Raw genomic sequence first — 14747 nt, 5'->3', positions numbered from 1 at the left:
ATGACCCAGTTTCGAACTTGACCTAGATATCATCAAGATGAACATTCCATGGTTCATACAGACCTTCCCAAAAAAAATTCAAGTAGTTTTCAAGGAGTTTTCAAGTAGTTTTCCTCCATTTTCAAGGACTAAAATGGGGGCAATGTCACTGTTGCTGAGACATGAAATAACCAATTTAAATCCAATTTAGGACAAAATTAAACAATGTAACACAAGATTTATGTATTTTCACAGCAGGTGGGGGCGGGGGCGGTATTGTCAAGTCGTTATTATTTACATCATGTGTTGACTCTCTTACATGCTTAGGGGCGAAAAAAAGCATCAATTGTTTCAGTCGAACTTCTCATAGCAGAGCTGTTTTTATGTTTTTCGCTTTTGGAATGTGATTTTAATGCACTTCCTCCCATAGCAGCGATGTCGATTATCTTGTCACAAAAAACACAAAGGCATTTTCGTTTTTTGCCTTTGAATTCCCGTAGCCAATGTTTATAATTGTCATCAGTAAGCCACTTTTGCGAAAAGACACAATTGTACATTTTAGAACTCATGTTTTTCTTCCTGGAAAAATGACCTTATGCATCGCGTATAAATTACACAGTGTGAAAATTACTTGAAAAAGCATAAAACCCGTGAAGTACAGTACCGTACCGTACTATCGCCGACTCCGTGGCAGGCCCTAATGGCGGTAACGGTTGTTGTTTTTTTCGTCGTTTTTTAGTTTATTTTGGTCCGTTTATAATGTTGGTCCGTTTTCACTTCGTACCCGACGAATTTAAGGACTATTTGCCATCTTTTGTACGTTTTTTCCTAAATTCAAGTAGTTTTCAAGTTGTTTCTGACTGTTACAAAATTCAAGTAGTTTTCAAGGAGTAGGCATCAAATTCAAGGACTTTTCATGGCCTGTGCGAACCATGCAAGAAAAATGTGACCTCTAGAGTGGTCACAAGCAAAAGTTTACGGACGGACGCACGGACGGCGGACACCGCGCGATCACAAAAGCTCACCTTGTCACTTTGTGACAGGTGAGCTAAAAGATGAATATCTGATCTTCTATTTTTTTCTTTGACTTTAAAGTGAATTTGGCTTGCAGTAACTTCCAGAAATAATATACTTACATGTTGTAAACACAGCTGAAAACACCCAACACTGACCATATAGAACAGGCTTTCCTGTCTCATAGAACTGTTCAATAATTGCAACACTCCCAGTCCACTCCCAGGGTTTGGTACATCCTTTTGGGTACTCTGATGTCCATCTTCCCTCCAATAATCCTTCATCATCCATACTGTTGGTCTGCAATTTTGTTTTGACAAATGGATGATCAAGAAAAAACAATACTAAGTGGGTATTTTTCAGCAATAAAATTGCATTTAAATGTCTGTCCCTTTTTCAAATATGAGATAAGAGTATTCCAAATAAAATACAAGTGTCAGATAATTTTTTCTCAGTCTAGTGTAGAAAGACAAATTTATCAAAGTAGGAGATTACTTTATCTTTTCCCTGTGAAAAGGTAACTGCAAGTGCCTGTAGCAAAGTCTTATTATGGAGTGCTTTTTAATCTGCAATTTCTTTGAAAATGTTGCATTAATTTTAGCAGTAAGTAAAACAAGAGAGTCACTGACCCTAAAGCGCTGCTTCAAGTGTGTTTGTATAACGTAACTGTACAAGTACAGAGTTAGGTTTCTTCTATGTTAGCCTATATTATATACATGTCGCACACTTTTTTGAACCTAGGGCAATAATTTAAATAATTACGGTAGACAGTACAACTCTGATATCAAGGCTAGCATTATGGATTCAGAGAAGAAGATTTTCTTATATATAAGCCTTTAGTAAGTACATGTCACACATAGGGGCATGGTCATTTTTGACCCGAGGGCAATAATTTGAACAAGTAACAAGTCAAATCCTTATATCAAATACCAAATATCAAAGCTCTAGAGAAAAAGATTTTTAAAGTCTGATAGCTGAAAACCTATTTTTAACCAAAAAGACCCGTATGTTCAATGAACTGTGACCATTTGAACAACTTTGAATGAGGGCTACCTAGAGATCATTTGTGTAAAGTTTCATCAAAATCCATTCAGTGGTTTTGGAGGAGATGTTGTTTAAAGAAATTGTTGATAAAAAAGACCACGCTCTCTGGCTGCCATGTTTTTTGACAAATCAGAAAAATCTGAACACTATTTTTAGAAGGTTACACAAGGACAATTTGTGTGAAATTATTTTAAAATTGGTCTAACAGTTTTATACAAGAAGATTTTCTAAGTTTCTACTATATAAATATAGGGAAAAGTGTCCATGTCCCTGGCAGCCATATTTTTTGACGAATTGGAATAATTTGAACAATCTTGGTAGAGAGTCGCACATGAACCATTTGTGTAAAATTATTCAAAATCGGACTAGCAGTTTCACACAAGAAGATTTTTTAAATTTCCACTACAGACATATAGGGAAAAATGACTATGCCCTCTGGCGGCCATGCTTTTGTACGAATCGGTAAAATTTGAACATTCTTGGTAATGGGTGACATATGGACCATTTGTGTGAAATTATTTCGAAATTGGATCATCGGTTTAGGAGATGTTGTTTGAAGATTTTCTATTTTTAGCTTTGGCGGCCCCTATCTGCAACCAAGCGGAATGTTTGAACATCTCTGTGGAGGACCATCCAAGGAACATCCGCACCAAGTTTCATCAAAATCCATTCAGTGGTTTTGGAGGAGATGTCTTTTAAACACATGCACGGCGAACAACGAACACAGCATGATCACAATAGCTCACTATGAACACTTTGTGCTCACGTGAGATTAAAAATTATCTAAAACATGTGCCTAAGCAAGGCAGGTGCTGTCCAAACCCACCAGATAGCACTGAATAAACAAGAGCACTGCCTTGCAGGTGCAGATGCTCATCTGATTTTTTTGTCTCTGTATAATAGAAATATTGTCCTACCCATGATTTTCTAAGTCCAAAAGGGGCCATAATTCTTGCAAAAATCAATGTAGAGTTACGGTACTTGCTGTGCAGAGTCAGCTTTTAATGGCAAATAACTGCTCCAAGTTATAAAGCAATAGCTTTGACCGTTAAGGAGAAAAGTTGACCTAAACATAAAACTTAACCAAGAAATCCAATATTTTCTAAGTCCAAAAGGGGCCATTACTCTTGCAAAAAGCAGGATGGAGCTATGTTTCTTGCTGTACAGAGTATGCTATTGATGGTGAACAAGTGTTGCAAGTCTAAAGCAATAGCTTTGATAGTTTAGGAGAAAAGCTGACCTAAACACTAAACTTAACCAAGAAATCTGATTTTTTTAAGCCAAAAAGGGGCCATAATTCTTGCAAAAAGCAGGATGGAGTTATGTTTCTTGCTGTACAGAGTCAGCTTTTAATGGTGAACAAGTGTTGCAAGTTTCAAAGCAATAGCTTTGATAGTTTAGGAGAAAAGTTGACCTAAACATAAAACTTAACCAAGAAATCTGATATTTTCTAAGTCCAAAAGGGGCCATAATTCTTAAAAAAAGCAGGATGGAGTTATGTTTCTTGCTGTACAGAGTCAGCTATTGATGGTGAACAAGTGTTGCAAGTTTTAAAGCAATATCTTCAATCGTTTAGGAGAAAAGATGACCTAAACATAAAACTTAACCAGGCAACGCCAACGCCGACGCTGATCAAGTGATGTCAATAACTCATAATTTTTTTCCAAAAAATTAGATGAGCTAAAAAGACTTTGTTTGCTCTCAGTTTACCATTTCATTCTGTCACTTGGGTTTTGGAAAACCCTATCTTATATAGGCAGGCATGCAAGATACTTAAAACCCCACATCACTCATATAAACTTAACGACTATAAAGTTTAATCGCATTATTTTTAACTACTTTTAAAACACCTTATCTATGCTAAAGTTCCCTAGCTCTATCTTGTACAGTGTTAGATAGGTCAGGATTTTTTCCTCCAAAAAAATTAAGAGCTGTTCGTAAGACAGCACGGTCAACTTTTCTCAGTCCTTGACTCTGAATTAGAGCTTTGCAAGTAAAAACTTCATAAAACTTTAACCAAAAAATTTTAAGTTAAAAAGGGGCATAACTGTCAAAATTCAAATCAGAGTTATGAGGACTGTTTCTCCTGGTGTAGACTTTGATAGAAAATAACTTTTCAAAGTTTAAAGTCAATAGCTTTGATAGTAACAGAGATATTTGACTTTATCAAAAACTTTAATCAACGGTGACGCCGATGCCAGGACGAGTGCAATAGCTCTATTTTTTCTTCGAAAACTATCCAAGGGCAATAATTGTAGTATAAATAATACCAGAAAAAAATCCTTCCTTTATGGTCATCTGAACATCAAGGTTGTTCATCTGTGAAAGTTTGAAGCAAATCCGACTATAAGTGTGGGAGGAGTTGGACACACAAGATTTTGTGATGGACGGACGGACGGACGAACGGACAGCAGCAATTACTAACATTATGACCCTACATACAAGACAAGTTCTCACAAAGACAGTTATTTACATACCAAAGCAGACAGACATCTGATTACAGAGATAACGCTGCTGCGTCCAGTATCTGCTAACTCTCCCTTGTCCAATAAACCAAGAGCAACCTCTAAAACTGGACTCTCAAACTGAAATATAAAAAAACCTGAGCTGTCTCAAACATGGGGTTCTCTAACTGATCTAGAACTATCACTAAAGGCAATCAATTATCCCAGATGCTGCGTTGATACCGGGAAAGTAAAATGTTATGATAATGACCTTTGACCTTCAAATGTGACCTTGACCTTGGACCTAGTGACCTGGGTTATATTCTCTGCAAGTCTTTTTGGTAAGGTTAACAGCTGATGCTAGTTTCATGATAAACCTTCCAGTGGTTAAGATATGGAGTGAACACAATCTTTTTGATCTTTTGATCTTCAAGTCTGACCTGGACCTTGAATTTAGCCACCAGAGTCATTTGCTATATATACAAATCATCTTCATGAAGTAAACAATTTTTCTAAGTTTTATGGAAACCTTTTAAGCAGTTCTGACAATATGGAATGGACATACTATTTGTCCTTAGATCTAGTGACCTGGGTGGTGAGCTCTCTATGTATTGTTGTCCAGATTAGGTAAATAATTGATGCCAGTTTTATGAAAAGCTTCAATGCAATTTATAATATACAGAGTGGACACAAATTCTAAAAGCTCTCAAAGTGATATATTTATAAGTAAACTATGAGCTATCTAAATCACAGGACCATTAAACTGAAATATAAATAAACTGGCAGCTTTCTCAAACATGGTAATCTGAAAATGAAATATAAATAAACTTTGGGTTATCCCAAGCACAGGAGATTCAAACTAAACTAGAGGTGCTTTTGAGAAAAGCGCATGTCTCCTACAACTGCCTAATCATCTGAATAATAAGTCTGTCTTTGTATACTGTTTGTGGCCTATTGGTATTCACATGTTGGAGTAACCGGTCTACAATGCTGTGTCGGTAGTGGTAACTGGTCTACAATGCTGCACCGGTCTACAATGCTGTATCAGCGGTAGCAGAGTGGAATAACAGTAGTTGTTGGTAATTATGTTCAAGGGCCATAATTCCTAGGTGTCTTGACCAATTTTGGCTAGTTGTCGAACTTGGCTGAGGTCTTATGGTCAAACACATTTTGTTCAAGTTTGGTGAAGATCGGATGAGAAATGTTCGACTTAGAGTGCGGACAAGCTTTGTGACAGACAGACACAGACAGACACAGAGACAGGAGTAAATCAATATGTCTCCCACACCACTGTGTGGTGGGAGACATAAATATAAATAATATTGAGGAATTCTAACTATTAAGTATGATAAAAGTAGGGATAGCAACGAATATTCGAACATTCCTTCATTACACGAATATTCAAATACTGTTTAACTATTCGAATATTCATAAAAAATAAAAGATCATGAAAAAAAAGCCAAATGAAAGTACAAAATCTTCGTTCAATTAGTCAAAACCTGCTTTCATTATAAATACTTGCAAAATTGGCTTCTGTCTTTGTCAGACGTGTCATTTTGTATATTTAATACAGCGTGTCAAGATTGTGCATAGCTATGGAGATGACAGTGTACCCTGTAGTTAATACCACTAATTACTTACCTTTAGTGAATTTTAATTGGTCACAAACTGATGTAAATCCATTACAACTTGTCTTGTTTTCGATAGGTGCGAACCACGTGTAATTAAAAATCATCAGACAGACCTTGATCTAACGACTTGGATTTCAATCAAAGTCGATAAAAGATGTATTTGAGAGTAAAGAAAAAATGCTGAAAAATGTAGAAACCAAGGAAAATTTGACGCATATTATTTCTTTCTTTTACGTAAATCAGACTTTCTAATTGATAAAACACCTAATTTGATTGAAAATATTATGCAAATTTAATGTGAAAATTCAAGCAATGCCTCCTGCCAATTTGAGGTATTTCACGTGATCATCCGATAAGAAGTCGGTTATGTGTAATATGTTTGGACAGAACCTTGCTTAATTGAGGGCTACATCACTGTAAGAAAAATAAATAAAACTATATAAATTACACTTAACTGAAGATAACGAGTATTTTATATTCCAAAAGATTAACAAGCCATGAGAACAATTTGTCAGTCTTAATTCGGCAATGTATGAATTACTTCCTGTGTAAACGAAAGTATAATTAATGCAGGTCACTAATTAGGGTATGATAAAAAATCAATAAATAAAATTTTGAGTTGATTTGTTGATCAATTGATGAATGAATATTCGAATATTTGTCCGGAAGGTTGACCGAATATTTGAATACCAAAATGCTATTTGTTGCCATCCCCAGATAAACAGTTTTACAAACTTATGTCTAAACTGACATATACAATATAATATATATTGAATATAATATGTAAATATTTATAAATTATAAATGAATAGCAAGGGCTTCTTCTTTTATCAATAAACTTTTGGATATAATCCTTTCTCACATAGGAGACAGTGTATTCTGAATAAAATGCTCACATCCCTAATCTCACAAAGCCCTCAGACTACATTACTTGAAAAAGACTACTTGTTTTACCATAAAAAAAAAAGTAGAGAATGTTGACCCAGACTGAAAATAAATTTAAGAAGCCCAAAAAGTTGTTGGTAGAACCTTTCTGGACAGTCACCAACCTTGTATGTAACTCTTTGAAGTGAGAGAATTGATGTTTTCTTTTATACAGACTTTCAAATTAAGCTGAATGGCAAAATTTACCTGTCCAAAATTCCAGGGTTTGCCATAGTTTAATCTGGCAGAGCCGATCCAAATTCTGCCTGTTTCATTGAGAACATACTCATTCCTCCCAGCTTCATCTTCCATATAGACAACATCAGCTATAAATGTTCAAACAGAAATAGCGTGAAAGTAAGACAACTGTAGCAAAATCATGATTCCTTGAAATCAAATCCTAAATCATTTTACCTTGGTAATATCTCAATGCACTATCCAGAGGTTAAGGTTTTGGTTGCAAGGGCAGGGTTTTTTTCCAGCTGTTTTATAGTCGTTAGTCAGCTATATTCCCAATGCCAAAAAGCATGTACTTTTCTCAAAGAGTGCAAAAATTCACAATCTACATTCTGAAAAAAAATCATCAAAATTGCACAAACACTGACCAAATTATGGACAATTTTGTAATGGCAGTATGTTAAAAAGGTTGTACAATGTGAAACAAGTGTATGAGAAAGTGCTTAAACGCATCCTTACTATATTCTATGGGACTAAATATTTCCCAATTTGGAACATTTATGCGTCAAAATTCCCAGTTTTTGGGGTACAAGCTATGTTCCCAAAACAGGAAGAAAACAAGAAGCTGCATTCAATAAACGCTTGATGCCCCCCGTGGCATCCTTGTCGATACAAAGCAACCTAAGTCCAAAATGAGGTCAAGTTCAAGGTCAAGGTAAAACTGAGGTCAGATGATGTCTGAAGATAAGGAATGGTCACAGGTTACATCTCCATTAGTATCAAGTCATTCTAGTAAGAGGTATTGATGCTAGACGAAACGGTCCTATTTGGTTAACCTTGTACGGATGGACGAATGAACGGACGGATGAACAGGACAATCACTATATGCCTCCCGCATCAGTAGATGCCGGGGGCATAAAAGATGGATTATTTAGGGAACCTAAAATCAGCTCAAACACATAGCATGGGATCACCCTAGCAGTGTCTGGCTTAATTCTTCTGGCCAAACTGCCTAAAGGATGTCAGACAAGCTGTTAGCTTGTCTACTCTTCTCTCAATAACTGCTTTACAAAATACCTAAATTTGTTTTAGGTTATACACATTTGACATATACTTTCTCTGACATGTGACAATATTTTAACAATAGATTTTCACTATATCTAGCAGATTTGATGCTGAGAAAAATTATTATAAACCTACACTTGGAATTTGTCCATAGGGCCACATAGTAAGCATTTGGACTTGCCCTGCTGAAGGACAAATTGGGCATATCCATATGTCCAACACTGGCATAGATCTTGGGTGTACTTTTGGCTGGAAGTACACTTGATTTCCATAACTTGAATTCTTTATTTATTTAACACATCCAACAGAAAGTTACAAAATGCTTCATACCTTTACACCATGGATTAAACAACACACAAAAGTTTGTATCCAGGTCCTGCTTTGTAAAGTCTTTCTCGCTGCCCTTCAACTTTGTCTCGTATAGAAGCTCGTACTTCCCGATCATTGAATCCACTGCAGATGTGACACTCAGTGTCAGTGTGTCATCTTTCAAGTCTTCAACCTTCACTACCCATCCTTCTATAGATTCAACCCCATCAGTAAGGTCAACTCGCAAACGAATTAGTGTACCTTTGCTTTCCTGAGGCCTTGCACCTATGTTTGAAAAATGAATATTATTTTCAAAAAAAGAATAGAGTGCAAAGTGACTTACAAAAGAAATGGCTGGAAGATGGAAGTGAAAAGAAGCAATAACTCTGCCAGAACTAGAATTCACTGAGTCCTAAAATAAGTTCAAAACTTGAAGTAAACAAGAGGGCCATGAAGGCCCTGTATCGCTCACCTGACCTACTGACCTAAAGATCATCAATATTAACATTCTGACCAAGTTTCATAAAGATATGGTCATAAATGTGATCTCTAAAGTGTTAACTAGCTTTTCCTTTGATTTGACCCGGTGCCCTAGTTTTTAACCCCACATGACCCTGATTCGAACTTGACCTAAAGATCATCAAGATTAACATTCTGCCCATGTTTCATGAAGATAAGTCATAAATGTGACCTCTAGAGTGTTAACAAGCTTTTTCTTTGATTTGACCTAGTGACCTAGTTTTTGACCCCACCTGACCCAGATTTGTACTTGATCTATAGATCATCAAGATCAACATTCTGACCAAGTTTCATTAAGATATGGTCATAAATGTGGCATCTACAGTGTTAACTAGCTTTTCCTTTGATTTGACCTGGTGACCTAGTTTTTGATCCTACAAGACCCAGATTCAAACTGGATCCTGAGACCATCAAGATTAACATTCCATCAAGATTAACATTCTGACCAAAATTCATGAAGATACAGTCATAAATGTGGCCTCTACAGTGTTAAAAAGCTTTTCCTTTGATTTGATCTGGTGACCTAGTTTTTGACCCCAGATAACCCAATATTAAACTCGTCCAAGATTTTATTGAGGATAACAATCTGACAAAGTTTCATTAAGATTAGGCCAAAATTGTGACTTCTAGAGTGTTAAAAAGCTTTTCCTTTGATCTGACCTGGTGACCTAGTTTTTGATCCCAGATGACCCAATATAGAATTTGTCCAAGATTTTATTGAGAGTAAAATTCTGACCAAGTTTCATTAAGATTGGGCCAAAATTGTGACCTCTGGAGTGTTAACAAGCTTTTCCTTTGATTTGACCTGATGACCTAGTTTTTGAACCCAGATGACCCAATATTGAACTCGTCCAAAATTTTATTGAGAGTAATATTCTGACCAAGTTTCATTAAGATTTGGCCAAAATTGTGACCTCTAGAGTGTTAACAAGCTTTTCCTTTGATCTGACCTGGTGACCTAGTTTTTGACACCAGATGATCCAATAAGGAATTCGTCCAAGATTTTATTGAGAGTAACATTCTGACAAAGTTTCATTAAGATTGGGCCAAAATTGTGACCTCTAGAGTGTTAACAAGCTTTTCCTTTAATTTGACCTGGTGACCTAGTTTTTGACCCCAGATGACCAAATATCGAACTTGTCCAAAATTTTATTGAGGGTAACATTCTGACCAAGTTTTATTAAGATTGGACCAAAACTGGTCGAATTGTTGACGACGGATGGAAGGACGACGGACACAGGGCGATCACAAAAGCTCACCTTTGAGCACTTTGTGCTCAGGTGATAAATGTAATAATTTTTGTTACCAGAACTACCATGTCAGACTTCCAACAAAAGATTAGTTATTTTAAAGCAAGGACAATGCACTGTGTACAGATCCGGCCCATCATACAAAATATTCACTTAGTAAGGATAAAGCAGCAGGTTCTGCTAAGTCACTACCTACCATAGGCAAATTTAACGACAATGAGATCTTGGTTTTTGTTGACATTTCGATCAAATTTCATCTGAAATGAGAATGCCTGACCACGACGTACAACAAGGTAATCTAGTTCAAAATCATTCGTGTGATGGGCCTCTTGATTCTTCTTCTTGAGTACATCTACTGACTCAACAGTCAGTGCTGAACCTGTAATAAAACAACTTTACAATAAACACAGAAGTTAAAACCACTTTTCCTGTAGTAAGTAAAGTTCTGAATGGAAAGAATGCCAGACCCCTCTTTACTCTGCAACTTCTACTTTCTACTTCAGTAACTAATGAAACCCCTGGTATTCCTTGGCACTTCTGATTTCTTTCAGGTGCAGCTAAAGCTAATATGAATTTTGAAGCAAGTCAAGGAGAGCAGTCGAAAAAAGTTATGGTACTTTTAAAGTTATGATGTTTTTTGCCAATGCTTTTGTTTGGTTAACATCACACTGACTTAAGTTTTAGCTCACATGACAACTTCCAAGCTTTTGATGGTAGAGGAAAACCCCTAGTCCCCCTAACAGACCTGGGTAAGAACACCAGCATTCCTTACGCCAGTTTGATGGATTCCTCGCATGGTTTCGATGCACAAATGTGGTGGCAAACGATCTTATGTAAGGAAACTTACCACCCAACCACAGAGACCTAAGCAAGGATTGAAATCTACTGGGTAAGTTTATATTACACTTTGCAGTCAGAATGGTATGAAAAACTTATAATCTCACTTTTAATTCTGAATGCAACAAATGGGCTTTTTTTCCTTCTGTGGCTGGGAATGTTTTCAGGCATCATCCCCATAGAAAAATTCTTTCAAATCATGCAGTTTTCCTCTTAAAGATTTTTTTACAAATTAAATACAATGTATAATGGAACTTTCAGTCCCCTTTGTCCAAATAGTGTTTAAGTATATTACTTTTTCCCTAAATAACAGATGCAAGTCCTTTCCTATCTGAGCGAAACAATCACGATAAGAACATTTCCTAACTGGCACTATATTTCTCCAGAAATATGAAGAGATCTAAGTTTATCAAAATTCTAATGTATCTTACATATCTAAGGTTTTCTCTAAGAGGCATAGAGGCCTGCACTTGTTATTTGGGGCAGAGGATGCTCAGTACCTGGGCACATTTGGGGGACTGAAGCTAGTGGTGTAAAGTAAATTTATGGGAAGAATGCATGATCTGAAAAAAAAAACTCTATGAAGAAGACATCTGTATATGGTCTGTTCAAAAAAGAAAACAAGCCTGCTATCATAATTACCTTCTTTTACCTCAGCAAGGGCAACACTTTTTTCACGGAACTCTTCATCTGAGATGACAGTTCTTCTACCATCTTGTTCTCCCCCAAGTAACTTATCTCTTTTAGCTCTGCTCCTAGAACAGAAGTGGCAAAATTTGGTAATTTTGATGTGTCTGATGCAAATCAAAAACATGAATATCTCTTAGCAATTTAACACTGGCAAACCTTACAAATTTCAACCTGAAACACATGCATTTTTCATTGTGCTGTGTTGGGGCGCATACCCTGACAACAGAATGAAATGTAATTTTAATAATAGCCATGCACATGCCAGTGCAACATAATGAAATATTTCATTTCCGCATGTCGAAATCTTTGATCAAGGTGCATGCCAGTGTGCAATGTTTTCTTCTGTTGCATTCTATATTTCGATATGGTGCGTTGATAAGTTTTGTTTAATGTTGGTGCACATGCAACAATGACGCACAAAACTCTGAACATTTCATAATGGCCTGTTGGCGCGAACATCAGGGCAAAGCAACGATATGTGTTACAAAAACCGAAAGCACCCCAATGCAACAAAACGAAATGTCCTAAATCAGCCACCATAGGTAAGGCTGTCTCTTCATCACTTTTATTATGGTGGACAGATAGCTCAGTGGTTTGCACACTGGCCTTCCAATCCTGAGGTCGGGGGTTCCATCCCCGGCAGCTTGTCGGGAATTTTCAGAAACGCTTTTCAGTGTTTCCCACCCAACTAGAAGTGTACTGGTCAGGAACCCTGGCAATCCTTGCGTGTATCAGTGCTATACACTGGGCACGTTAAAGAACCAGGCTGTCTATTCGCAACGACCTAGGCTAAGTTAGCTGGACAAGCCTGTATCTGATTTCTGATCTCTCTGTCGTGGGGGCTTTGTCTCACTCTGTCCCTCTGGTCAGATCGCTCTGTGTCTGTACTAGTAGAGGATGAGTTATGCGCCCTGTGTGGCTGCATTTGAACTATGTAAAGCACCTTTGAACGTGAAATTGATCATGAAAAAGGCGCTATGTAAATCTGGTATAATAAAAATAATTATTGATTTTCATGGTGAACCTCATGACCGGTTGTCTGGAGGTTGTATTTCAGGATAAATGCCTTCCACAGGTTGTTCAGCGGTTACCCAACCAGGGGGTCTTTTGACACGGCTCGTCGATGGGTACGGACCTCCTTTTCCAAGATGTTATGTCTTGTTTACATCGATTATTTTGTTGGAAATGGACTATCAAATAAGATTTAACTAATATTCACCTAAAACTTGAATCTAAATGGTTCACTTCCACCAGCATTCACCTGATTGTTTACATTTTCTTTCGAAACGTAAGTAACCGAGGAACACAAAATAAATCATGAGGAATCAAACCGGCACAAAATAGATTAGACAAAATAATGTTAAATTAAATTGTGAGAAAATTTTTGATATATTATGTTTATAAATCAAGGGTATTATAAAGGATTACACAGTGCATTAATACTGAAATCTGTCTTAGGCTCGTTCAACTGAGTGAAGCTCAGGTTGAGCTATAGGGATCACTTGTTGTCTGTCATCATCGATGAGTCTGCATGGGCGGATCCAGCGGGGGGAGGGGGGTCCGGACCCCTCTAGAATTTTCAAAGTTAATGGAAATTTTTTAAAGCTGCACTCTCACAGTTGAACAAACGGTACAAAAATTATATTATAACGTACTGCGGCTGCGGGCACTGTGAATCCAAACGTAACTTGCTGTGTATCGTAAATTCAATTCAAGGATAAATGAAAAGTGGAGACGTCCTCGTGGTTACAACTGGTAACGTTCAAAATCAAATGGCAAACATCCACATCGATAATTGAAATACTTGATTTATATTGTATTTTAATAACCCTTTAGAAGTTAGCGAGTCATTGGCAGGGGGCTTAAAGTTAACTTGTCAAGGCAAATAATGAAATTTTCACCCTTGTTCATCCTTACCCTCACTATGCTCGTTTTCATATCATGGAAAAATTTGTAAAATAATATTGGATTTCTAATTTTCGAAGTGATGATTACATTTTTGTTGGGATTCAGATTCTTGTTTCTGTTACTCTAAAACGCTCAAAATTCGTTCTCCGTTGACCCTGACAAACAAAAATTTCCCGTACCGCCACCCCCCTGGAAAAAAATCCTGGATCCCCCCTGGCCTGGACTCGTTGATTTGTAGTCCAGAGAGTCCTGGGACTCATATGTATGGAAATTAGTAAAACAAGAGATCACAGAGTGATCTTGGCGCCCACCATTGAGCCATTTTTGAATGTTCCAAATTTCAAAACTAGCTCAAGGTCAAAATCAAGGTCAAATTTCATTTCGCAACACAAAACTATGCATGTGGTACAAATTTGAAGCCTGTACCTTCAAAAATGTGAAAGAAGGTCACTAGGTCAATGTCAAGGTCAAAGTTTGTTTCAGTACACAAACCTATGCATGTGGTCCAAATCTGAAGGCTGTAGCCACAGAAATGAGAAAGTAGGTCACTAGGTCAAGATCAAGGTCAACTGATGTCAAGGTCCATTTTGCCATTCAAAACTATACATGTGGTCCAAACTGTGGACAAGAAGATTTTAAGTTTTTCCCTGTATAAGTCTATATGAACCATGTGACCCCCAGGGCAGGGCCATATTTGATCCTAGGGGGATAATTTGAACAAACTTGGTAGAGAACCACTAGATGATGCTACATTACAAATATCAAAGCCCTCTAGGCTTTGTGGTTTGGACAAGAAGATTTTCAAAGTTTTTCCCTATATAAGTAAATGTAAACCATGTGACCCCCAGGGCGGGGTCATATTTGACCCTAGGGGAATAATTTGAATAATCTTAATAGAGGACCACTAGATCATGTCACATACAAAATATCAAAGGCCTAGGCCCTGTGGTTTTGGA

The 14747-nt window shown here is 37.0% G+C and overlaps 1 protein-coding gene across 1 annotated transcript in view; it reads right to left on the bottom strand.

Moving 5' to 3' along the window:
- LOC123549837 (protein-glutamine gamma-glutamyltransferase 4-like) overlaps positions 1-14747 on the bottom strand; it is a 45612-nt gene that overhangs the window by 29089 nt on the left and 1776 nt on the right. Inside the window, exons 2-7 of the mRNA XM_045338275.2 lie at positions 11836-11948; positions 10553-10735; positions 8609-8872; positions 7244-7362; positions 4515-4622; positions 1116-1293 (exon numbers count right to left, since the gene is read on the bottom strand). Coding sequence (XP_045194210.2) covers positions 1116-1293; positions 4515-4622; positions 7244-7362; positions 8609-8872; positions 10553-10735; positions 11836-11948 — 965 coding nt within the window. The remainder of the gene's footprint in view (positions 1-1115; positions 1294-4514; positions 4623-7243; positions 7363-8608; positions 8873-10552; positions 10736-11835; positions 11949-14747) is intronic.

The sequence above is a fragment of the Mercenaria mercenaria genome, chromosome 6 (genome assembly GCF_021730395.1).
Source record: "Mercenaria mercenaria strain notata chromosome 6, MADL_Memer_1, whole genome shotgun sequence".
NCBI classification, from domain to species: domain Eukaryota; kingdom Metazoa; phylum Mollusca; class Bivalvia; order Venerida; family Veneridae; genus Mercenaria; species Mercenaria mercenaria.
This window is presented reverse-complemented; position numbering and strand designations above follow the sequence as displayed.